Genomic DNA, 27,889 nt, shown 5'->3' on the forward strand with positions numbered 1-27,889 from the left:
TAGAATTCAAGCTACCCATGTCAAGTTTCCCAGAACTGGAACGTAGCTGAAGAATTGTTCCTACCACCACAGAAGAAAACAACAAACTCCAAGAGGGCAAAGCCAGGAAAAGTCTAGCCGGCAGACTCAACTGGGACTCAGCATCACCAAAGGTTTGATTCAGTGAAAGCTTTGGAGAGTGATCAAGTTTTAACCGTACCAACTTCAAGAGGTTTAAAGGCTTCAAGCAGAAGATTATGACGCTCATCAACCTGGATAGCGCATTAGAGGAGTGTGACACCCATAAAGCTTCTCAAGCTGGCGCTTGGCTGCAGTCGGGGACAGAAAAACCTTGTGCCAGGTGGCAACTGTGCAAGATGAGTCCAACATCAACTGACGGGAATGATATGCTTGTGCTCCTCCCTGATGACCGAGCTTTTCACCCGGTCCCGATTGTTTCCTTCGCGACCCACAGCTCATGATCGTAGGTGAGGGTAGGAACATAGATTGACTGGTGAATCGAGAACTCCTCCTTCAGAATGACAGACCGGTAGAGAGTCTGTATCACTGCAGACGCTGCACTGATTCGACTTGCAATTTATCGCTCCGTCCTACCCTGACGTATGAACTAGACCCCACGACACTTGAACACCTCCACTTGGGGGGGAGGATCTCATTCCTGACCTGGAGAGGGCAGACCACCACCCTTTTCCGACTGAGGACATAGTCTTAGACAGGGGTGGGAAAACCTTTTGATTGGCGGGCCACAATGGGTTCTAAAATTTGACAGAGGGGCCGGACCAGGAGCAGATGGATGGAGTGTTTTGGTAACCTCACCTCATTGCAGAGAAAAAAAATACAATTAATTTTAAATGAAAGTGAACAAAAGCATGACAACAAAATGTGTGTCTTTGAGAAACCACAGCATTTAGAAAATAAAACAAGTTCGGCGGGCCGGATTAAAACGTTTAACGGGCCGCATGTGGCCCCGGGCCATAGTTTGCCCACACCTGCAGCTCCTGACTTGATGAAGGCAACATTACCAAGTGAGCCCACCAAACCAGACACCTTTACTGCACCTCGAAATTCTAACCATAAAGGTTAGAAACTGAATCAATGACAAAGGGCAGCCTTAATGGAGTCCAAATCTCACTGGAAAGGAAACCGAGTTACAGCCCACAATGCAAACCAAATTCTGACATCGGTGATACAGGGACGAAATAGCGCGTATCCTCTTGAACACCTTGGAACACACCCTCTGGTCCCGCTTCTTGACTCATCCACTGCCAGCCTCGGTACAATGAATAGACTTTTTGGCGTCTATATCCGTCAATGGCAGTGAATAAAAGCGACTACCACTCTGGTTTTGCCAATCTGTTTTTCAATAAAATAAAATAAAATCCACCGCTCGCCACAGACTAATAACATCGAGAATGAAATGGCCTTTACTTCCTGTTTATGTCATTAGAATGCCATCCAAACAACAGCTACTCATGCCCCCCCCCCCACCCTCTGTTTGTTCTACTCTCGGCCAGCAGATGTTAAGTGTGGCAGCAAGTCTGCAGCAAAAGGAACGAATGCACGAGCACGTACACTTCCTCATTTACACTCCAAAGCACACTCGCAGCACGGCGGCGGTTCGACAGGAGCGTCTGCTGCCACGACAACACCCTAATGCCATGGCAACGAGCTGGACACAGCGATAGAGAATTTTGACAGCATCCAAAAAAAAAAAAAAAGGAGAGGTTTTTGTGCTACAAATAATTCCACCAAGTCGAAGATAGTGATGACTTTGCTTTACCAGAGCTGTGAGCGGCTATAAATATAAGGAATTTTCCATAATAGTAATTTGGTCCACTCCTGGCTGGAGAGGTGGTATTTTCAGTCACTCCAGGTTTCTTTCCACCTGCTGTGCCGTGCATTCAATCAATTACTCCAACAACTTTAGAGGAGCGAGCTCATGCCTGGTTAGCGCGGAGTCATTCACGCCATCGTATTTAAGTGGGCAGCTCTCACTCAGGCGGCAGTATAGGAGGCGGGCAGAGGCGTAGTGGTCCAAAGGGGCCATATCTATAGCTCGCTGGATGTCACTTCCCCGGTATAAATGACACTCCGGGCTGGATGGTGGTCGACCACCGTGGATACTGTCAGCGATAGTGTGAGGTTGGTCGATACACAGCTTAGAGCCGAGCGCTAATGGCATATTATTGTCATCAATGTGGAGCAACAGGGACCATTTTCTCTCGGAAAAGGACTAAAGCGGGGTTCATTACACACATAGTGATTTTTAACAAAGGCGGGGGAAAAAAAACCTAGTGTGCTATTATAAGGCCTAATTTATCAAGATCTCGAGATTCCAGCACTAAACTATGCGTTAACGTTAACAGATTGTACGTGCCGTTTACAATAAGTGTAAAAGGAGACGGCTGTTTTAGAGGGTTTGGTGCTGTTGGAAGCTCGGATGTTTTTCACGGGAAAATTTGGGAGATCACTTCAAGTGCAAAATGAAGTGAGTCGTTTGAAGTGATGGAATTGGAAGAGTAAGTGGAAAATAAATATATGACTGAGTGAGAGAAAAGAAATTTAGAGCTCCGATCGTTTTGGTGAAGCCAGCAACCATACATAAGCAATATTTTGTTTGATATGCCATATTTTCCCGACTATAAGTTGCTACTTTTTTCCTAGATTTTGAACCGTGCGGCTAATAGAACAGTGCGACTTTTCTGTGGATTTTTCTTTCACCAGTAGGCGTGCTTTGTAGTTCAGAAAATACGCTAAATCAATCTAGATTTTACATCTTTTTTTCTTTTTTTTTAAAAAAAGTTGCTGCGGCTTATATGCATGTGCGTCTTATAGTCCGGAGACTACGGAAATTTGTCACAATTCAGAAGATATCTAATGTGCTTAAATTTGGGACAAGACATCAGAAAAAAACAAAAAAAACGTGACCTATTGAGAGTGCGAGGATAAAATATCCCTCGTAACACACCCCACACTCCACGCTAATCACTCAGCTTTGTCTTTTGCAGACATCAGACATGATATTTTCTCACTTTGATCAAAAGGCGTTTGGGAGGGGCCGCTAAAAGTGGGCTCAATTATCAGTATGTGGAAGGTCGACCGCAAAGCATCCCAGTTCAGTCACGCCAAAAAGGACACGCAGTCTCTTTTTTTTTTTTTTTTTTTTAGGAGCTGCTGGGCGAAAACGACTGAGTGGGGCTTATGAGCATCTTTGCAGAGGACAGATAGTCATTAAAGACTTTATGGAGATGTTGTGTTATCCACTAAAAGACGAGTGCAAGTGAAGCAGCTCCTGTCAACACATATTACAGAACAAGTAGAAATATATGGCCTTGTCGCATTCGATTCGCTCCGATCTAAAGATGCCGCTGCTTGGAAGGAGTGCAGAATATTTGTGCTGCTGCTTCTTAAATGCGCATGACAAATGACACTAATCAGTAAAGGAGATTTATTGTTAGGGTTGTCTGAAAAAAACGAGTTTACGTTCAGATTGAAAGCATTCCGATTAAAGATCTCAGGTCAACTGTTGACATGTGACGTGACTTATCCCCATTTGGCGTTTACATGCGTATTTAAAATCTATATTTAATTACGACAACCGCTTTACAGACTTAGAAATGCGGCATGGAGGGCGACGGGTTAGCACGACCGCCTCACAGTGCAGAGGTCGAGGGTTCGATTCCGGCTCCGGCATTCCTGTGTGGAGTTTGCATTTTCTCACCTGTGCTTGAGTGGGTTTTCTCCGGGTACTCCGGTTTTCTCACACATTCCAAAGACTTGCATGGTAGGTTGACAGGACACTCTAAATAGGCCTTAGGTGTGAGGGTGAGCGCGAGTGGTTGCACGTCTTTTTGTGCCCTGCGATTGGCTGGCAACCAGTTCAGGGTGTATCCCGAAGACAACTGGGATAGGCTCCAGCACGCCCGCAAACCCTCGTGAGAAGCGGTTCGGATAATGGATGGGTAGTTAAAAGAATTCAATGTTGACGTTCACTTCGAGCAGGGGTGGGCAAACTTTTTGATTGGTGGGCCACGATGGGTTGTAAAATTTGACAGAGGGGCCGGACCAGAAGAAGATGAATGGAATGTTTTGGTAACCGCACCTCACCGCAGAAAAAAAAAAACATTTAATTTTAAATGAAAGTGAACAAAAGCATTACAACAATATATGTCTTTGAAAAAACACAGTATTTAGAAAATAATGTTTTTTTTCAAGTTCGGCGGGCCGGATTAAAACGTATAACGGCCGCATGTGGCCCCCGGGCCGTAGTTTGCCCACGCCTGACTTAGAGAGTTGTGTCACCAATTGGGTAAAAGAAAAATCACTGCACATTTTCGTCAAGAGAGCACTTGCGCCGACATCAAACATTCAACCAATCAGTGCATGCAAACAAGATTGGTTCAATGACACAACCCTGCACTCATTTAATTGTGTCCCGATTAAAAGCACACACATAAACAAAAGTTGAGTATTCCCTCCGGTGTCTCATGATGACATTGATCACGTCCCTTTTCCCCATCTCACGGTCCGCTACTTTGGGGTTTCCTGAGGTGAAGGATATCAAGCCTGATAAGGCCAGACGCTCCTTTTATCCGTCAGCAGTTCTGACGCAAGGCGACGTTGGCGTGACGATGCACGAGAATAGACGGAAAGCGTTTTTTGACAACTGACTGCTTATCAAGGTTGAATGCTGAAATAATAAAAATATTCAGTGTGGCATGCATGTGTGTGGGGGTGTGTGTGTGTGTATGCCCCTCCCCCCAAAAAGCATCAAAGATGCCTTGGATGAATGCTTTGATGCTACCCTATCCAGCCCCGAAGTCCGATAAAATTGTCCTCATGGGCGACTTCAATGCCCGAGTCGCCACTGATGCCAATCTGTGGGCAGAGATAATCGGAACTCACAAACTTGGAAAGTAAACAGCATCAGCCAAGTTTCATCTGAACACCAATTTCTCAACTCATTTTTTTTTTTTTTTTTTTTTTTAGACTTCACTAACATCATCCTTCAGCGGAAGTAGAAATACAGAAACATCATGACTGCACACCCCAGTCCAACCAGTGGCACCTACTGGACGATATCACCACATGGCAGCAAAAACAAAAAAAGCAAGATGTGCTGGGCTGAATGCCGGATTGAGCTGAGCTTAAATGAAACAGAAACTTCAACCATCACACAAAAGAAGCAACAGCCCAAGAAGTGTCTCATTTGCAGGAACCTGCAAGCCTATCACATCCCGCCCATTGCAAACTGGCTCCTGGACTCGCCAAACTAGGTGACTGCAAACAACACCTGCGACATAGACAGTGACAAGTTGCCCCAGTAGCAAACATAAAACACATACAACCCTGCTGCCGGCAGGTAAAGCAGCTCGGTGGAGTAAACGATTTTCCATCTCTGCATGCGGCGTGAGAAATTGTCCAATTTCCCTTAATTGGCCAGAGAATTATTATTTTGTTACTACAACTATTTATTTAATTCATTTAATTGGGTATATATTTGTTTCTATTTGGGTAGTTTGGGTAGTTGTCATTTCACTGTTATATTTTCTATATATATAATGTGTAACTTTTTGATATTTAATTTTGTTATATTATACTGTAAATGACCTTTTTATCAATAGCGCTTTTCATTTCTGTTTAAATCTTGAATAATAGGCTTTCAAATAAATCAACTTCACACGCATAAATACGTCTGATTATGATGAGCTCACATTATTTAAGTTAGTAATATTCTATAATATTGAGGTGGCCCACCTAGGAGACCCTGCGAGCTATTTTATGCTAGTTTTACTGGGTTGTAATGTTTTTTTTTTTTAATTATTTTGCAAAAAAAAGAAAAAAAAAGTGCAATGGTGCAATTTTTTTATTGTGCATTTATTTCTTGTCACTTTTATATGACAAGTGCTTTTTTTGCGCATTTTTGAACATGCAGTTATTGCATTCCGGTTTAGTTTAATAATTTATTGTGAAATAAATACATTTTATACACATGAGCCAATTTTATGTGGTAAAAAACATGGCATGGAATTACATTTAAAAGAATAATTAGCCTAGTTTGACGTCAGTTAAAGCGCGATATTCCTTACTACTTACTTATTTAATATGTCGGGGTTGCCCACATTGTTTTTTTTATAATTGTAACTCTCTCACAATTCCCCCATAATTACATTTGACTTACTTTACATCTCTTTCAGCTTGATGCTAGTTCGACCTTAATTATTCAACATAAATTCACTAGTAAGTGAATTATTAATGAAAGAATGCTCAGTATGCAATACAAAGTGTTGTATCTTTATGACTGACGTCCACCATTTTTTAACATAGCGTCCCACAAATATTTTCACGCGGCCTTACTTATTAACTCATTCACTACCAGTCAAGTTAAAAAAAAAAAAAAAAAAAAAAAGGATTTTGACATCTTTAGCCGTCAATGGTAGTCAGTGGAGTTATGATTGTCCACCAACAAATTCACCTCAAAGTCTATTCATTGTTAGTGACAAATGGCACTTGCAGACGTGCCGGTATTCCGAAATACCTTCCTACCCATCGATACGTCTTACCGATTCCCGGTGCCCTTGTGCACGCATGCGCCCAGGAATTCTGTAACTTTTTGTCCAACATGTCACAAATATCATACAAAAATCAACCTCCGGGTGGAAGTTTCGCGTGGGTAGGACATTTTGGGGATGGCATTAACACCCGAAAAAAGATCCGTTCTGTCCAATATGTCATCAACGTTATACTTGCTGTTGCAGTTTTCTTGAGTACGAAAAGCAGCAACAATGACGCAGAGTGCCAGTCACTCTGCAGGGAGCACACAAGCACATCAAAGCGTGTCAGACATATTTAACAAGACTTTGCCGGCAGGCAAATCACCCCTTTAAGGAGCCACTCCCCAAGGAATGATGTACATTTTCTCTCACACACACACACACACACACACACACGGAATGAACGCACAATGTGTCGCAACATTATTCATTTATCAGCTCAGCCGATTAAAACTAAACAGGAACAGAATAATCAGGGCAGGAAAAATACATGCCGCACATATTTGGGCATTCGTACATTCTATTGATTTGATGATGAGATTGATTTCTTCTTGTTTGCATAAAAATACAGTGGTGCTTTGACATAGGAGTGCCTCGACTTAAGAGTTTTTCAAGTATTGAGTTATCACTTGATTTGTTTTTTTTTTTGTTTGCTCGCGAACCAAAATGTGAGTTATGAGTGAACTAGAGATATGCCGCCACTCACGGCAAAGGTAAAAACATTTTTTTTTAAAGTGAACACAAACGAAGATAAATAAACAACTACAATCCGAAAGGTTTCGGTATGGAAGTATTTATAATTAAAATAAAAAAAATAAAAAAAAATGAAGTACCAAAGTGATGCAACCGAATATTGACGTGAAAGAAGTTAAGGAACAAACTTAAGAAGAAACAAATGAATGCATTTGAAAATCTTATCAAATCAAAGACTATTAAATAATTATTAAATAATTAAGACGGTGATCTGCAGAATAAATTAAAAATAATCTTGAAGATTTGGTGATTTATTTAAATAGCGTGGCTATAGGAGAAATTTGATTTTTTTAATTTTTCTGGAATTTTTTTTTCGGGAAAAAGGGTGAAAATCAAGCTTTATTCTTCCCTCTGATCTTTTCATTCACAAAGCTCCAAATATGGCGTTTTGCGTCACAGTTTGTTGGTCTTAATTAAACTCATTAAATCAAAACTGTTATTCCTGTCTCAGGCCATGCTTGTTCCGAAAAAATGTATTTCAAAAAATTAATTCATTTTGCTCAATTACCCCAAAAAATCGGTGATGTGTGCCTCCAAATTTAGCTGATCACGTTTAGGCCACCCGAGAAGGCCTTGCTTTTCCCACCACTGCCTTCAAGTCGTTTGTTTGCAGCATTCATCCCGATGCACAATCATGACCTCGCCGCTCTCCCGCACACAATTAGACCTGTCCTCATCATTCCAATTCAACATCAAAACACTTTGCATAAGAAATGTACGTCTAAGGCCCACTCACAGTCACTTGAAGAAACTAAAGACGCCATCAGGGATCATCCTGGGAGGCAGCAATCACACTAAGGCGCAAACGCAAACGGGGCGCGCGGCGAAATGGCTCGCGCGCCGCCGAGAGATTAGCCGTCAAAAACTGAGTTCCGTGTCGAGTGGTCCATCAGGAGGCCACGTTCTCGCCCTTGTACGAGCTGCTCGTCTTGCGCGGCGCATTGGCGACCACAGAGGTCAAAGGTCAAATGCACAGAGGATGCTGTACTGCGGTGGTCCCCCAAACCACCAGGCCGTGCAGATGAAAGAAAGAAAAAAAACTTGCAGTACTTCTGGTTCATTTGACTAAAATAAAATAGCAACGCAACGCCATCCCCAAATCGCTTTCCTAAAATGTGGAAAAAAAATTAACTCATTCACAGAAAAGGAATATATTATACAGCCACCTTTATTTCCCTTATTCTTTTTCTGCAAACTTTACATGCATGGCAAATGACACGATAAAAAAAAAATAAAAAAAAAAAAAGGTTAAATAGGTGTCGTAAGTTAATGACGTGATGCATTTGTCTTTGTAGACGGAACGAAAGGCTTGTGGTGATGAACTTTAAGGGAATGATCGCCTCCTGCAGTTCCTATTAACGTCGCATTTTAACACACTGTTTCTTTTGTTCCCATGGGCTACATTTCATTTTTCAATTGGACAGATGTTCCAGATCATTTAAAAAATAAGTAATGGCTGAGATTTTTTAAAAAAATTGATTTGAATCGATTTTCCCGTTCATAGCCTGATATCGATCAATAAAAAACATTATCAGTGACGAAGTGAAGTCAGCGGCAACAAGCATGAAGGCAGATGTGTTGATCAGGTCATGTTAAATTAAGCGTACATGATTAATGGAACTGCATTGGCTGCAATTCTTAATGTAAATATTCATATTTTCATTAATGCACCTTGTGAAGAAGCAAACAAGTAAAAAGTCACACCATACATTTGAATTTAATGTCGCCTCGTGTGTCAGTGGCGGCTTGACGGTCGCGCAGCTGCTTTGGCCAACGCGGGTGACAAGACTCGGTGGGGGGAAACTCGCTGCTTGAAGCAAAGCGACCACTTCTGCCGCATCTCAAATGGAGTTTATCAGCCATTTTATACCGAATAATATGCAGTCACCTAAAAGTATTGAAGTATCGGTGCATAGGATCGGAACGTTTTTATGAGTAACGAGTACTGTACGGACAATAATGTCGATGAAACGTATTTTGGAAAAGTTACCAAACCAAAAAAAGAAAATTACATGGTGGTTGATTTTCCCTTTAAACTGCAGCCACATTTATTGTATTTCCACAGCCTGGCGATGCATAGTGAGGGGATTTAGCAACGAAAGCCGTGATATTTCCCTATAGAATATAGGCCTCACACACTTCATTTTTTTTTTTTTTAACTGTCAGTCATGAGCAATGCTTCTAATAACATTCTGGAGCCTCACTTATGAGATATCACTGCAGACTGTTCCATGTTAAAACAATTTTTGGGGATACAGCACTGGTCTGAAATTACTCTGTGGGGAGTTTCTAAACACACTTAACAGGTTCATTTGTTTTATAACTTCACTTATTGTAAATGTGCACACGCACACACATCCAAGGATGATTCTTCTCTCTCTCTCTCTCTCCTCTCTCTCTCTCTCTCTCCTCTCTCTCTCTCTCTCTCTCTCTCTCTCTCTCTCTCTCTCTCTCTCTCTCTCTCTCTCTCTCTCTCTCTCTCCTCTCTCTCTCTCATCTCCTCTCTCTATCTCTCTTCCTCTCTCTCTATCTCTCCATCTCTCTCTCTCTCTCTCTCTCTCTCTCTCTCTCTCTCTCCTCTCTCTCTCTCTCTCTCTCTCATCTCTCTCTCTCTCTCTCCTCTCTTCTCTCTCTCCTCTCTCTCTCCGCTCCCCTCCCTCTCCCCCTCCCCCCACCCCCCTCCCTCCCCCTCCCCCCTCCCCCTCCCCCTGGAATAATCGTGATTTCAATCACAACTAAAATAATTTTTATTATTTTTTTTTTCAGAATTGACCAGTCCTAATTTTGATTTGCGATCAAGGTCCAATTATCAGGTGTGACTAAAAGATCTTCTTGAGCAATTATCCAGTTGTGTGGTGTTTGTTCGGAATGTTTTTTTTTAATATCTTATCCGACAATCATGAATGTTAATACAAACGGAGGAAAATCTGTCTGCGTATAATGTGTCATTGACCACAATAAAAAGGAGAAGCGTTTGCCTCTGCAAAATGATCACTGAACAAAAACAAGCTAACAGTTAGCCTAGCTTTTTATAATAACCCTTAAAATTTATATTAAAAATAAAAAAACATTTGAAAAAAAAAAGGTACAAGTGTATTTGCTTCAGTTTTTTTTTATAGCCATCGGTGAGGTCTTGATGTGTCCCTCAGGGCTCATTACCGGGGCCCCCTATCATTGAGTGAGGTTGTTGTAATGAAATAATGAAAGGAAATGAATACGATTATTTTTCAAAACCGTTCAGCCCAAGTTAAGAGCTTGGTCATGGAATGAATTAAATTTGTAAGTCAAGGTGCCACTGTACTGTATCATCCCTATTGAGTCATTACATTTGTGCATACAGCAATTATTCATCCAATGTGTATTCTAGCCACTGGGTTTTCAGTCATGACAAACAAGACTTTAAAATCAACATTTTGACACATTCTGTTTATTCAGAGCTATTTGAGCTGCTTAGCGACTCCGCATGTGGGAGCGGCAACCCGTCGAAGCCATTTTGTAAACATGGACTTGAAAGCGCACTCCAGCACGTTACTAACTCGGCATTAAAAAATACCCGCGAGCATCCGACGTTAAAGGTGTCGTTTCCCTCGCCTTGCGATCATCCGTTTTACTTGACACCACGACATGCCTCTTTCGGCACCCGTGCCACGTTACCAGGCAACATCTCCAGCTCCTTCACCTCCTCCTCCTCCTGTTCCTCCTCCTCTCCATGGGGAGGATTCCCTGTCAGCGAGGGCTGCTGGGTGTCCAGTGCGCGTCCAGATGTAAAGTGACAAGCTACATGTATTTATAGGCTATCCGAGGAAGGGAAACGTGCGGCTCACTGTTCCAGCTATTTATAGAGCTTTTACTGATTTCCCCCACGCGCAGGCTAAGGGGCGATGGTTCTCCTGGGGGATGACTTACGAGGCTCCCTCGAAGCTACCCCCATTGGTTACGCATCCAGCGTGCTTCTCCACACATCTGCGCTCTACTCATCCCTCCAGCTCGCCTCCTCGCTCATCCACCCGCACCGCGATTGCTTCTTTTAACATGGGCCGGCCAGACCCTAACACCTGATCAATGTTTACAACCCCTTTAAAAAAAAAATACAAAAATAAAACACTCGCCTTGTCCATGTTTAGTGTTTGTAAAGCAAAAACACGAAGTAAATAAAGGTAATTTTTCTACAAAAACTTTGTGAAACCCGGATTGTTCGTAAACAGGATGGTTGGCAGTATTTATGTTTGGGACCTGTGCCTTTAAGGCAGGCGTGGGCAAACTACGGCCCCCGGGGGCCACATGCGGCCCGTTAAACGCTTTAATCCGGCCCGCCGGATTTGAAAAAAATTAAACATTGTTAATGTTTTGTTTTCTAAATACTGTGGTGTGTCAATGCTTTTGTTCATTTTCATTTAGAATTAAATGTATTTTTTTTTCTCCGACGAGGTGAGGTTACCAAAACACTCCATCCATCTGGTCCTGGTCCCTCTGTCAAATTTTAGAACCCATTGTCAGAATTTGGAAAATTAAAAACACCAAAATTTGACTTAGTTTAAATAACTTTAAGCACATGTTTGTCAAACAACTTTAGTGATTTACAACTTGTTAAAGCTTTTGTTTCGGACCTTAAAAAATAGACAACTTAGTTTTAAAAGCTCCCAGGCTCAGCTGCATGTCTTTTAGTTCAATGACAAAAAAACATTCTCTTTAGTAAATTAACTATGGCAAATAGTTTTATATTTGTTGCGTGTTGTAGTAGACTGACATTTATTAATAGTTCGGCAAAATCTGTTGCCTGCTGTCTCCTGTAGTGTTTGTGACTCAAGGTGAAAAAGCAAACAGGCAGCTGATGGTGCAGCTGATGGTGCTGTGGGCAATCTGCTTCTGCAGGCAGGGCCATCAGCACAGCAGAGAGAGAGAGAGAGAGAGAGAGAGAGAGAAAAATGTGCTGCAGCGAGCCAAAATAAACCAGTTCCGAATGTATCTGCCTTGAGAGTTAAAAAAAAAAAAAAAAACAGATGCCGATAATTGGCAAAATGCCAAATATCGGCCCGGCCGATACTCAGTCTATCATTTTTTAAAACCAAATGTGTTTTAATTGTGAATGAATGACGGTCAGTGGTTGTTTCACGCACCACTTCGTTTGAGAATCGCTTACAGTATTCGTGCGGTGACTGTGTACTTAAAGGGTCATACACATTACAATAAAACGTACAACTAAATTGCAACAATGAGGCGTGTGATGTAACAGGAAGCTGTTGATGCCTGAATGTGAGCCTTGCAGCGGTTTGAGTACACAAACACACACACACACACACACACACGCGTGCACACAATCCCTCCCACGTCCTTCAGCATGACAGCATGTTATAATGCAGAATGGCGTCTGCTCATCAAGCTGACAGACGCACACTGACAGCGCGGCGGTCAGAGCAGTGCGGACGCGGGCAGCAAAAACGGATTTTCACAATCGCTCCCAAGCAACACGACAAAGCGGCCCGCGGGCCGTCGCCGCCGCGGCCGCACCTTCGCACGTGAAGGTTGAGCAGCACGCTCAACAAACAACACACATGATGCGGCGGCGACGGGTGAAGGTCCATTCATCCATTTTCTACAGAAAATTTCGGAATGTTTGTAAACAACAGGAAGTGGTTGAGAAACAATGAGAGACGTGTTTCGGGTTGCCCCCGAGCTGTTTAGGTCAGAGGTCACCAACGTGGTGCCTTTGGGCTGTTCTAAAAATAGCTCAACAGTGATGTGATAATTGTGATTTTTTTTTTTATGGTAGCGATCGCGTGAAAATGTGAACAATAGCAGTTATTTCTGGAGATAAAATGATTATAGAGATATTTTTCGGCTTCCTAAATGTGATGAGAAATCATTCACATGATCAGTGATGTCACATGAATGAATAATTACTTGCTCATTATAACATAATAATAACTACAGCCCGACCGATAAGGATATTTTTAATCTGATGCTGATTCTGGCAACATAAAATAAACGATTAATTAAACTAGTAACTCCTTTCATATTTTCATAACTTTACAACAGAGAGCAAAATCCGCAAACATTTTTACACCTATTTTAGGAGGGGGGATGTTTGAACGTCATTATTTTTGTCTTATTTTGTAGTGTGTCAATATATACAAAAATAAATAAACACATAAAAATAATTTAAAAAAATATTTAATTTTCTGATTTTTGACCATCTTCAGAGCTATTGGCCAATTAATGAACTTTTTTTTTTTTTTTTAATAAAGGTGCTTTATTCTGTTTAATGCCAACTTCAAGTTGACTGTCAAACATGTCATGTATTTAAAACCAACACATATATTACATAACCTTTAGTTTCACCTCTTGGGAAACACATATTGTATCGTATAACCCTTCTGAGGAGCTGATATCGAAACACAAACGGTGCAGCAACACATTTAGACATTCAATATAACAGAAGTCACTTAACTTATTTCCACTGAGGAAAGATGAATGGCGAGACGAATGTTTTGATTTGTGAGCGTGCTCAATGAACAAATGAAACTCGTATCTCAAAGCACCCGTTTCCACAATCATTCAAAAGTTTGGCAGTCACTTGACATGACACAAAATGACATCATAGTGCCCAAGGGCTCAGCTCACGAACGTCACATGACCAAACCCAGAAAACAAGTGAGCCCTTGACGCATCTGTGATGTCCTTTTCATGGCCGCTCAAATTCCACAGACGCAATTTGAATCCGAATACCGTGTTCAAACTTTAAGCCTTTTTCTTTCTGTCACATTTTTGGGGGCAAATTTCAAGTCAGACCGATTGAACCTTTGCTCCCCCCCCCCCACACTTTTAAATAAAAAAAAGCCGCGTCTGGCTGTGGAAAGACTTCCCCCTCCGTGTGATGTGCGGGTACAGTCGTGACACCCCCGTAATTAAATGCCGATCATTTAACAAAGCTCGTACAGTGTAATGGAAGATTAGCTCGCAGGCGTCCTGCGCCGCACTTTGATTCACTTGCTGAATATTTAATTGGCTTCTTAAACATGCCATGTCACACCCGTTGTGACGTACGACGACCTTTTGCCGGGGCCGCATTCTCTCATCGAACATTTCCGCATTATCGAGATATACTGAAATTTTTCACATCTCGTATGCTTAATATTAATTAATGACAACATGTTTAATGTTTCTTCATTTCACTGAGTGACGGGTTGATTTTTTTTTTTTTTTCCAGGCACACTTCATGCTGAAGTGGATAGCGCACAGAAGCGCTCATATCAGATAGCGGGCTCGCCGTTATCTTTTGCTAAATGACTCAAAGAAAGAAAAACATCATTTTCGACTGAATCTGGTTCGTGATGGTTTAGTTTAACTCATTCAATACCATTGACGGCTAAATACGTCAAAGAGCCATTTTTTTTACTGGGCTGGTCGTGAATGAGTTAATCTGCCAAACTGCCGACTTGTATCTCAAGGCACCACTTTCTAACGTATCGTATTTGCAAACACATTTATGAATTCCATTTACAGGGTCTTTGATAAAGACATATTTTCAAGTGTGTTTTAACAAATCGAAATGTATCTACAGTGCGTGCAAAGGGATATTTAGGGTTTACTAGTTTTTAAATATGGTCTCTCTAAATTGCAACTTTTCACCTATTGCAAAATAAACGGGAGTTCACTAGACTGAAAGAATCCACAAAAGCCACAAAAGACCCAGAGGGATATAATGTGGCTGTTAATTGCCGCATATTCCACGTCATCTTTGTAAAAACAGAATTTATCCCAAAGCAATTGCATCTCATAAAAGAGTGCAGGTGTAGCTATCCCTCTTTGTTCGATTCACTAGTTGGAAACAGAAGGTGTGGCGTTTTAAATTTTGTTCCTTTTTTAAACAGATGGTAATGTCCCGCATATATTTTACAGCACTGTACACGCGTAAAATGAAAATACAAATCAAAGCGCGGCGATAAACTGGCCGACGAAATGCTTTTTCCATGCTTGACATGATCATTACAAAAAAAAAAAAAAATCCTTAAATATCGTCAGTCTGTGTGGGATAATTGCTTTTAGTTGGGGCTGCTTTGGGCAAATTTCAACGACAGCATGCTCGTTTTTACAACCCTTCACTGTATCCGCATTACAGATTATTGAAATAATTTGTTTTAGTTCACTGCGTCCATCTTAAAGTTAATGTAGTCATTTCAAGGTAACACTCCAAAGTAAATATATGAATTGCTATTATTCTTGAAAAATTATTTTCCCTGTGAAATTATGGATCATGATTCTCAGAAAATTTCAATATTATTCCTGCACAATTATTACGTTTATTCTTGTACAATTAAAGCGTGCTACTTCATCGAAAATATTGCTTTTTCTAATACAATACTGATTTTATTCTTGCTGAATTATGATTTTAGCTTTATAAAATTATATTTTCCCAAATTTATTAATCTATTCTTGTGACATTACAACATTCCCCCTAAAAATGAAGGATTTTCCCCCCTCATTGAACTCAGATTTTATGTTCGAAATATCATGATTTTATTTTGGGAAAATTACTTCTTATAAAATAATGGATGGTATTTCCTATAGGAAAATTACAATTACATTTTTTTGCAGAATTTCAACTAGATTCTCATGGAAAAGAATGTTTTTTCACTTTAAAAAGAACTTATTGTTGCAAAAGTATGACTATTCATCACCCAATGCCAAAACCTCCAACGATCTTTGTAGCGTTAATTGGAAAAAAAAAAAAAGCAGTTCCTTCTTCAATTGCCAATAATGGAAAGCTTTCAATCAAAACTCTTTCAAATTCAGAATAATGCTCGACTTCACATGAAGACAACAAACAGGTCAAAACAGACACGAGAACTTCAGAGCATCGAGCGTGTTTGCACGCCGGCATTCAAGCTCCTTCTCCATCGAGCCTTTTTTTGCATGCACGACATGTACACGTGACACATTAAATGGGAAGATATCGTGTTTAGTAGTCTGCAGAGTCATGCCGTGGAGCTGCTTCAGCCTTGAAGCTGATTCACAAGCTGCTGCGCACTGACAGCAATGACATCGCCCTCCAAAAAGGTGCAGGGGGAACACACCAAAAAAAAAAAAAAAAAAAAAAAAAGGGGAACGTCTACAATGCAAGGCAGCCTTGGGGCATTGTGTGAGTGTGTAAACGTAAAAGACTCATCAGGATCATGGTGCCAACCGACTGACGTTTTCTTATCTTTGTATGTTCGTGTGTGTGTGTAGGTGCGCGTGCACGCGTGTGCGTGTGTGCGTGTGTCTGTGTTAGCTGAAAAGGGGGGGTTGGGGCGCCAATGCAACAGAAGCCTCGAGACAAGAGCCTGGTTGCCGTGGAAACCTCAGGCTGAAAGCTCGGCAGCCGGACGATGGCGAAGGAAGGCGCGCTAAAGCGGCGAGAGACTGCGAGAAAGAGCCTGTGTGTAATGTGCGGAAAAAAAAAAATTGGAGAAGGAGAAGGAGCGCAATACATCCTAAGGGCGGCAGGCAGGGAAACTCAGACAGAAACAAAGAAATAAAATGAGCACGTGATGAGGAGGGGGGGGCAGGGGGGGGTCTATCTAAGTGAGCGATAAAAAAGCCATAACAGAGGCAATTGCACAGATGGCGTGGAAGAAGAGGAGGAAGACTCACAGGGAACGGTGCGCAGGTACAGGTTGTCTCGGATGATCTGCTGGTGGTCGTGGTCCACGGAGCCTTTGGAGAAGCGAAGGTTGAGGTAGTGCCGCAGGTCCTTATCAACAACCCCCCCTGTGAACAAAAGGATAGCCGAGAAGGCTTACAAGAGGTCGCATGGCTCATTATACGGCACGCACGTAATATGGAGACATCCTTGAAATTTACTGCAAAGCCGCCGTTTAGCGTGGTCGATACGTTTAGGGCCTGCGATGGTTATAACACTCTTATAAGCTGTCTTCGGGCAGTTGACGGGGGACACCCTGAACTGGTTGCCGGCCAATCGCAGGGCACACATTGACGAACAACCATCCGCGCTCACACTCATACCGAGGGGCAATTTAGAGTGTTCCATTAATCTGCCATGCATGTTTTTGGAATGTGGGACGAAACCGGAGTACCCGGAGAAAAGCCATGACTTTTGCACGGTGAGGCCATAGTGCAAACCAGTCAGCCACCGCGCAATAAATGACAGGAAAAGCGCTTTTTTTTCCCCACAAAATGAGTAGCTACTTCTTTGCCTGGTGACGTAACGTCAGAGCGGAAACTAACTGAAGTTATTTCGCAATTTTATCTGTCTCGGTTTGCGAGTCTGCAGAATTCATTGCACCCACTGCAGGCACGCTAACTCTTGTAGCTGGTTGTAAAAGTTTGTTTCAAGATGACGATATAGTAAAGAACCACTTTCCCCAAACACGTCTCCGCACGGCGTTTCCTCTCATTAACTGCCATTGACGGCTAAGGACGTCCAAGATCAGTTTTTTTTTTGTTTTTGTTTTTTTACAATGCTGGTGTACGGAAGTCCCACGTCCGAAAGTCGCTAGTATGCCGCACGCTAATCGTAGCACTAATGCTAGCACAGAATTACAAAATGCAGCACTCCTTATATTTCCAAACCGTAAGAGCATCTTCTTTGTAACACCATTCAAATGAGCTTGCTACAAGTAGTACATAAAAGGACATCATTGAACTCGGCGCGCGCAAGTTTGATCGGGATTGCGTGCTTGGTATAAGAGCACGGTTCGTTCAATCAAGTTAAAAGCTTCTGACACCAAAAGACAAAACAACAAAGGCTGCCACACACACGCGCACACACACAAATACGCAGTCACATCACGGCAATTGTGTAAACTTGTGATCCCTTGGGGAAGTGCAACGTCAGCAGTTCCGGTGACAAAGGCCTCATAGAGGACACCCGGCAAAAGATGACGCCTTGCTTGTGGAATCATTGAAAGGAAAGAATGGCGAAAGTCAAACGGAGGCTTCATCCCCAAATGAGCACCGGATGACGAGTCCGAGCCAGGAGAACCCGCCCAGTCCCGCCATCACCTCCGTCCTCCCGTCATCCGCCACGGGGTAACGTGGCGTGCGTTTAGAAAACGACAAACACGTCTCCTCGCTCATGCGTACTCGAGCGACCTCCCGCCACATCGACTTGACGGCGCTCTGGCTGGAGGCCGGCGCTGATTAACGGCGCGATTAGCGCTCGGCCGGCGCCGTGCGGCTTTATCGTCGTCCACATGGTGGAATCTCACAAGGAAGGGGGTTCGATTCCGCCGATCCATTGGCGACCAATCAAATTGCGCATTCATTGGCGATCATCTCTCAAGTAAAAGAAACCCATCCATCCATTTCTACGTCTGAACCTCATCTAATCAACGCAGAGCACAATTCAGGGGGTACATTTATTCCCAAGATGATCGTCAGTCATTTCGTGCAGCTGGAGTGGGTCAGAGGCTAATTCTGTCCGGCCAGAGATGCGGCTCGGTGTTCGGTTCGAGTGTGTCAATTTTCCTCAAGGCCCAGAGGGCAGCTTGGCAAAATTTCATAGGACTTTGAAAATTCCAGCATGTCCGAGCACGACCCGAGTGAGTACATGCGGTGAGGGCGGCCATTTTTGACGCGTCATTTTCAGATGAACGGTGCGGAAGGCATTGTGAGGGGGGGGGAAAAATCTGCAAATATACAAATCTGTGTGTGCTGAACTGTGAATGTGCAGAGGGTGACTGTAGTGGTAATATCACCAATCACCACTAGATGGCAGACATGTCTTAGTTCTTACACAGATGCAGGACAAATATATAATATTTCTTATATATTTTATATATAGAATATATCATGTATAGTAAATATAATAAATATAATACATAATACTTCAATAATCTAAACATTTTGAGTGAGTTGGTTTTTGTGAAAAGAAAAACGCACAACATGATTTTTAGCACATAATATTGGCTTCTTGTTCAACAGATTTGTGCCATCCTTGAATGGTAATTTTTATACAAGAAATCAAATCAAATCATGTAAGGAGAGACCAGAGAGAACAGGACTCAAACACTGAACTTTAGAACTAAAAGGCAGAAATGTTCCTGTGAACATTCAATAGAGCCGAAATGATGATGCCAATAACTGCACTTTTGCAGGAAGTACCAAAGGCAGTCGATCTAAATTAAGATAGTTTGGCTTTAGAGGAGGGCTCTTTCTAATTTAGTTTCTTCCATAAAGCTAATGTGCATGGTTTGGAATGTGAGAGGAAGTACTCACGCAAGCACATGAAAACTTCACAAGACCCAATTGTCGAACCTCTCAACTACGAGGCAGACATGTTAGCAGCAGTTCCAAAAGAAAAAAAAAATCCACCCATCCATGTTTTATAGCGCTTTCCCTCGTTAGGGTGCCAGGTGAGTGGGAACCTATCCCAGATGACTTTGGGGTACACTCTGGACTGCTCCAGTGCCAATCTCATAGCACACAGACAAACAAGAATTCACAATCATATTCACACCTATCTAGATTCTCCACTTCAAGTTTTCGTAAACTGAATTGACTCAACACAGGAGATTCTAAACCCAAACGACACCACAGTGAGGCAGACATGCCAACCACTCGTCCGCCGTATATGAGGAAGACGAAGTCAATTAAGTGTTTGTTTAAGGTCATTAAGGGACGAGAGGGAGAAACAAAAAAGCGGGCAGGTTCACACTGTCGCACAGCACACTGAAAATGACCTTATCTCACACACACACACACACGCACACACGCTCGTATGTGAAGAAATAAAAGCAGTGCAGTCCATGCACCTCATATGCATCCGGCCCCAGATGTTGATTTCCAAAAATAATCCCGGAATACATCCACAGACAGTGCGCCGTCCTCCCTGGCGTCCTCTATCCTCGCCAGCCGCACATCCTCTTCCTCCTCCTCCTCTTCTTCTTCCACCGAGTCCTCCTCCTGATCCTCAGCTGCTGCTGCTCACACGCTCAGCAGCCGGCCGCAGCCAAATTTAATCCCGGCGAGAAGCGCGGCGATGGAAGCTGAGGAAGGGGAAGGGGGGTGGATATATCGCAGGGGGGCCGTGGGGGGTGGTATAGAGAGAGGAGAGAAGCGACGGATGCGGAGAGACGATGGCCATCAGGAAGAGGGGAGAAGAGAAGAGAAGAGAGGAGAGGGAGACGTGCCAGCGGGAGGCCGGCGAGTCCAAGGAGGCGAGAGTGAAGGGATGTCGCGGTGCAGTAGCACCACCAATCGGATGCCGGGGGTACTGCACTCCACTTTTAAATGAAAGAATATTTTACATTATTTGGAAGACTTTGTGACATGATGCTCACACAAGTAAAATCATCTGGATCTAGATAGATTTTTTGAGTATAGACAATAGACCTACTGCAGTAAACTGTTGAGTAATTCAACAAAAACTTTTTTTCAGTGTCATTAAAACGAATTGAATTTAAAGAACTAAATCCAAAACTGTTATAACCCTGCTATCCACTAGTTGGCGATGTTGCACTGACTCCACACTGAACAAAAATGGTGCATTCAATTTGACTTATTTTTATTTCATCTGTTGCACGAAATAAAACCATCTGGATCCAGACACATTTTCAAAGTAGTTAAATAGTCTAATTTCAAAATGTGTCTGATCCAGATGATTTCACCCCATGAAACCACTTCATGAAAAAAATAAAGCAAATTCAACAAAAAAACTTTTTTTCAGTCTAATTAGTATAATAACAAAAAAAAAAATATGAACAATGTTCCGCACAGAGAAACATCTATTATAAACTCAATGCATCCCAGCGGGAGACAATAAATTTTTGTGCGGGTAATAAAGCCACTTTCTATTTCTGCGTGTGAATGGGCCCAGATGCTCCCTGATATTCCTCAAATGCTCAGCATCACGCCCACCATATGCTCCCCCTGTGCGACCTTGTGTAGACGTCACCAACTGGAGCACAAAAAAATAAAATAAAATATATATAACCCGGTGGGGATGAGCTCACAGCTGCAGACGCCAGCCAGGACGCCTCAAGCACCGATTTGGTCTAAATACAAAGACGTAAACAAACACCGGCAAGGAAAAACACATCAACATTAAAACGAGCACTCTAAGCGCCTCCATTGACGTTATGCGGCTGCCGGTACTTTGACGCCGAGCATTTCCCGGGGACGCTTTATAGCACACGGCGGCAAGGGGGGGAACAGATGACAGCCACAATCTATCACAAAGTCATCAAGGCAGACGGCAATCGGCTGGCCTTCTGCTCACTGAAGCAGTACGCCAGACCACGTCGGCCACATGGCCTCTTGTCCGTCCATTGATCCCACTGTAAGGAAATCAACAAAAAGTAGACAGGTCTGCGCTAAAGGCTGAAAAAAAAAAAATCTAATTTAGATTGTCAGTCAGTGATAACTAGAGTACCTCCGGCAAAAGTACGGTTGTTTTCAACATAATTTACACCTTACACACCTTGTTACATGCTGGTGGCAAAAGATCAAGCAATCTCTGATTATGCCACTAGTAAACAAACCCTTTCATGTCATTTGACCGCAGGGCACTTTGTTGATAAATATTTTTTAAGGGCAATTTTTTTTTATTTATAATTGAGCTAATTCTTTCTCCTTAAAAAAAAGACATGACTTTTTTTTTTTATTATTCTTATTTCCAAATAGTTCTTAACAAGGAATACTAATCCAAGCAAGAACGCCCCAACCAAGATTCGAACACAAACCTGAGACCACTTAACCACTTAATGCCAAATAATATATTATTTTAAATGTCTCCACTTGATTCCATCTTCTCGCACCTTCACATTTGTTTTTTTTCTTTTTTCAATCCACCAACAGTTCTCCAATTTTCTAATGCATTCTTCCCAGACAAATTCGGAAACTGAGATCCGAACTTAAAACCTTAAACGAAGAAGTAGGTGCTAGCGATGTGTAACCCTGAGCAACCACCGGCCAAGGCATCACACGTCATTGCATAAATAATCTGGTGAGCAGGTAGTATGTGTACCTTTTTGTCGCTTAGCAACACAAAAGAAGTTGCCTTGTTTACTAAGCACTTCATTTGACTCCCGCTGAGGAGCCCAACGCGCGCGCGCACGCGCACGTACACACACGTTGAACTCCTGATGGCTTTTTTGTCAGCCGCATTAGCGACATGACGCATTGGAACAAACGGTAGTGCTTTTACGTGAACAGCAATATGATGAGTGACATATTTAACATTGTGCCGCCAATAATTTAAAAGTCTAAGTGTTACTTTCTGTATTGATAGATGGACAAGTGGACGGACTGCTAGCTAGCTAGCTAGCTAGCAAGATAGTCTTCCCATTGTAAGAAACTAAGTCTTGACTCGAGTAATAAAAACAAATATTAAACAGACGGGCAGATGATTAAATGTGCCGAGGTAACAAATAAATATTAACCCAAGATAATTTGACAGGAGTTAAATAAGACAAAAGCAGCTGTATTGACACCTAAGAAAATGCTTAAAACAAATACTGTCTACTATTACACTGTTATTGTACTTTTCGAAACTGGCTAGCTGACAGATTGACAGACAGACAAGCAGACCAAACAACTAAAAGATTGTCTTTTCAAAAAGATATTTGAAATTGAGTTTTGTACTCATAGAAGCTCACTATATACTTATGACAGTTACAGAGTTATATATATATATATATATATATATATATATATATATATATATATATATATATATATATATTCACCACTGTGAAATACAATCACTATAATAAGCAGATTGTTAAATTAATACCTGAGACAGTGTCTTTATCTATACTCGATGCATTATCCAATAGTAGGATTTATGAGCGCCACAAATGTTATGGTAATTCAAGAAAAGCCAATGACGGAGCACAACAGGAGCCTTGTGTACATTTTTACCCAGGGATTCAAAAAAATCAGTACAGTAGCAGCTGACCCTAACATGAACTCCATCATTGTTACTTTCTTCTCGTGACTGTGAGCATGCAAGTCCTTAACTCTGCTCCTCTCCTTCAGAGGATTTGCATATTCTCCTGCTCATTGAACAAAGATTTTTTTTCCCTTTTCAAACCTCCCAAAATTCATCAAAAAATGCTTATAAAAGTTCATTATACCACTCTATGAGAAATTGTAAGAAACAAAAACAGAAAAACACTAAATATTTAAGAATACTGGAAAAAAAAGAATATGTCAAATCGCAGGTGCCAAACTATAAATATGGATGAACTGTAGTTTTAAATTGCAATATCACCATTCACCAGAAGAAGGCAGACATGGCTTAGTAGCGCTACCGCCCAATCCTACAACATGAGTATAGGTTGAATTTTTTTTTTTTGCCAAAATATCAATGACAAAAGTAGACCCTCAGTAAGTCTGAGTGAGTTGATTTTGGTGAAATAATGCACAAAATGAGCAATTTTGTGCCATCCTTGAATGGTAATTTTTATACAAGCGAGCGCTTTGCACTGGAGAAAAAAAAATCCACCGCATGTGGTTATTTTTTAATTTTCTTCAACCCTTTGTTGTTTTTTTTAGGAAAGTGATTTTCTTTTTACACATATGAAATATATCAAGAGTACACATCTTGCGCATATGCACGTGTTTTGTCCATATTAAAAATGGCTTTTTGTTATAAATCTGGATAGGAAGTGTATGGTGCTGCGAGGCACCCTCGTAGCACTGACGAAAAATTGTGCCCCCTCTCGCATTTAAGTTTCCCTGCTCTAAATTGTCCTTTGGTGTAAATGTGATTGTGAGTGCTTGTTTGTCTGCATGCGCATTGGGATTGGCTGGCGACCAGTCTCGCGTGTACCCTGCCTCTCACCCAAAATCAACTGGGAGGGCCGACCTACCTGCAACTACATACAACTCTGAACAGTTAACGCGACACAAGACATGTCCTGTCTGGTCCACCAATATCTAAAGCCCACCACAGTAGATGATCCAAGGTTACCGTGGCAACAGCAAATCTGCAATTTTCCTTCATACAAAACTGTAACATTGATTTAGTGATTTGCGAAGCAGCTATTATATAGTCAAATGCTGACATGCTGGTGTTCTAAGGACACATTAATCTGCACCCCCCCCCCCCCCCCACACACACACACACACACGCACACACGCACACGCAAAGCAATATGAGCCTTTTGTCCTGTTTGGGAAGGCATAAGTGGTTACGACGTGCCCACTTCATCTCCTAGAAGGCTGAGGGTGAAGTGCAATCGTGCCACATCGGCTTCTCGCTAAACTTGAATTCACTCGTCTCTAAAGTGTAAACAAGCCCGTGGTCACGCTTCGGGAGCACACGCCCGCATGCAAACTCACTAGTCGCACTGTACGCACACGCGTGCACACAAACTCACACGTGCATGCACAAACGTACAGAAGGTTGAGTTGAGCCAGGCCAATTATGTTTTCTTCACTGAAATTAAAAATGGCTGCCTGGTGGAATGTGCGCTTTCCAAAACCTCTACTTTGGTTGCTGCTTGAGTCAACATACATCATGATGTTTAATTTGGAATTATACCTTATATTGCAATTTTTCTTTAAAAAGAGTTCGCTTAATGAACAAATGACAATTTTTATGAATAAAGCCATAGCGTAGAAGCCGGAAAGGTACGGAAATCACTGCCCGAGAGCAGGGGACTGACCGGCAAAAAAGGGTCAAGTGCCCAGCTCTGCAAAAAAATGCTAAACAAAAAAAAAAAATTAATCTACATGCAAATTTCCTTTTGTCGCTTGATGGGTTTCCTTCTACAAGGAACAATTTTTAACAATACGTGTGTCAGCACTTTTTTGCTCAACTGGCTGCTCGGCACAAAATTCACAACACGACAATTTCTGACAAGATCCACTTGTGTGACTCTTCTCGGTCGCTCTGCTGCAACCTGCGGATGAACATTCCGGGACGCTCCGAGCTTTGATCCACGAATCAACCAACATATTTTCTTGGCTCACTTAAAACGATTTAAGCATCCTGCAGTTCACATTTTGTAATCATACGATCAAGACTACACCAAACAATTGATTTATCAGAAACTCGCCATTGTGACGCTTCAGACGGGATGTTGTCGGAGGGAAGTGACCGCCGAGCTTTGAATGTTTTCATGGAGAGCAAAAATTTTGCAAGCGCTTGCCTGCACTCCCACGGGAAGAAAAACATGAAGAAAAAAAAACAAACTCATGAATTCAATTCTTATTGTTTGAAATCTGATGCATGAATTTCCACACATACATTTTTAGGAATATTTTATATTTTGCTCGTCTTGAAATCACAAATTGGTTGGGACGGTGTCAACAGCGCCTCCAGACATCAAGACACGATTCATCAGCAACCAATTCCAGACCATTGACCGAATTTAACGGTCACTTAATCAACTAATCAATTATTATGCCTTTCTTTTCCACCCTGGGGGATACGGATGGAGATTGCGGCATCACGTTAAAATCGATTGGAACAAAAGACCCATATCAATAAATGCAAATGACTTGATTATGTTTCGTCTCTCGAGAGAGTAATATTTCAAATGTAAATATCCGCGAATAATAGCCGAACTGAGGCTCGAGCATCTCGTCAAGTCACGCAGCCGGAAACCTGTTTGGTCGGTAAAACGCCGGTAGAAGACACACTGGGGATAAAACAATGACTGCAGGCTCGGGGTATCGGAACCCGAAGGCACAAAGCGTGGCCAAATAAAAAAAAAAATTAAAAAAAGGTCTCTGGTCAAAAGACATCGTGACGGTCGAGAGCGGCGATCGATTCGGCAAAGCAGCGCCAAGGGAACGTCAGGAAGACGGAGTGTGCGAAGATGGACGACGACGGAGGTGCTGAGACGAGAGCTCGGCGGCTTGTGGAGATTTAAATCCACGCCGGAGGGCCGAGAGAGAATTTTCTTGTCACTCAAAGCATCACGTTTAAGTCAAAGTAAAGCAATCAGGTTTTTCAGGTTAACGACCAATCGTGGCTCAGCTTCAGAAAACAGGTAAGCCGTGATTGGTCGTTACCTCACACCTGAACAACCGTGATGTCATTTTCAGTCGACAGAAGAGACAAAATGGCCGCCCCCTAAAATGGCAAAAAATGGGTGGATTTGGTTGCTTAACTCACATTCCACAAATTCAAAATTAATCAGAATCGTTTTTAGATTGGTGAAGGCGCATATAACGTTTTATCGCAAACGATTTTAGTAGGTTGACTTCCCCTTTAAGAGCTTTGGTCGCAATATACGATAATATCAGCTTTAAACCCCACCCCCCCTTTCTCGCTCGCGGGCGCGCACGCACACCATTTCTAATTACATTTCACATTTGACGTAAAATCTTAAAGCAGATTTAATCTGATAATATCTCACACGCACGGGCGCACACTGATAACAGGAAATTGCGAGTAACATATGAAGGTGGCTTGAACACAACGGCCGTTTCTGACATTTCTGACAGTTTATACACAATTTATATCGCAATTATAAACATTCCTGAGGGAATGGCTACCGAAAACCGACAATATAGACAGTGAGCACACGCACAAACGAGTTCAGGCGCTCACGCGTACATTTTGCTCATGTCACACATCCTCACCTAATCTTTGTCTTCTACTCAAAAGCTGTGCTGAGATCCAATCCAAAGTAAAGCAACGACAGTGATTTACAAAACGCAACATCACAAACAAGCCGGGGCGAGACCCTCTCTCACGCCTACACATTGAAAAAGCGCACTTGATGAATACATTATTCACGTTGGCGGCAGTAAACAGTTGAACATAAACGTCCACGGCAGCGAATGATTAAGCGCGCTCCTCGTTTCCTCGTTGGCAAAACCCAAAGTGAGGGTGGACATTTTTGGCATAATTCATTGTCAGTCACGCGATTCTTTTGTTGACATGAGACACAAAAAGGTCGCACATCAGATCCCGGGTGTAAATATCCAGAACATTCAGGCCCAAACTTCGGTTGACCTCGTCTACTTCTTCCCGTGTCCTCGTTTGACGCCGTCAAGTTGGAGTTTGGAGTTTTGGTGCCCTAGAAAGCCTGCGTGGGCCCCGCGTGTGGGCGAGTATTAAAATGTACGTTGTACAGTTTGTGTTCTTTAGCTGCGGATGAACAATCTTCTTCCAGTACTCCTAATGGTGCTATTACAGCAGGCAGCCGGGTCCATTATTAATAGGAAATGACACAGACTCTCTCGTAAAGGTCTTAATATTGATCTCCCCCCACCCTGAGACGGATCCTAATGATGATGCTTGTCCGTGCGCTTTTCTCGGCGGCGGCGCAATCAAGACCAGACGCATATTTACGACGAGCGTTGCCATTACGGCGACAAGAGACCACGGCGAGCCAGACTTGGAGATTAAAGGGGGAGTGTTACAGGAACGGACGGTGTAATATTCCTGACAGCGTGCTCCTCTGACAGCCGGCCAATAAAAAGTCTCCCGTCACTCCCTTAATGTCTGAGCTCAGGAGATAAATTCAGGCGGTGACTGTCTATGATTTTGGTGACGTCCTGCTTTCCAAGCGGCTTTGCAGAGATCCTCTGAAAAACACACACACTCTCACTCTCACTCTCACTCTCACTCTCACTCTCACTCTCACTCTCACTCTCACTCTCACTCTCACTCTCAC

At 42.3% G+C, this 27,889-nt stretch overlaps 1 protein-coding gene across 6 annotated transcripts in view; it reads right to left on the minus strand.

The window, feature by feature from the left end:
- Positions 1-27,889, minus strand: part of magi2b (membrane associated guanylate kinase, WW and PDZ domain containing 2b) — a 101,719-nt gene that overhangs the window by 64,611 nt on the left and 9,219 nt on the right. For 5 of the 6 annotated variants that reach the window (XM_088297973.1, XM_088297974.1, XM_088297971.1 and 2 more), the window contains exon 2: positions 16,941-17,057. In XM_088297973.1, the coding sequence (XP_088154099.1) occupies positions 16,941-17,057 (117 nt within the window). Of the gene's footprint in view, positions 1-16,940; positions 17,058-20,062; positions 20,387-27,889 lie in introns of those variants that run through there. The other variant, XM_088297975.1, reaches the window with a different exon arrangement.

Source organism: Idiotropiscis lumnitzeri, chromosome 6, assembly GCF_059441095.1.
Source record: "Idiotropiscis lumnitzeri isolate Australia: NSW breed Sydney's pygmy pipehorse chromosome 6, RoL_Ilum_1.0, whole genome shotgun sequence".
NCBI lineage: Eukaryota > Metazoa > Chordata > Actinopteri > Syngnathiformes > Syngnathidae > Idiotropiscis > Idiotropiscis lumnitzeri.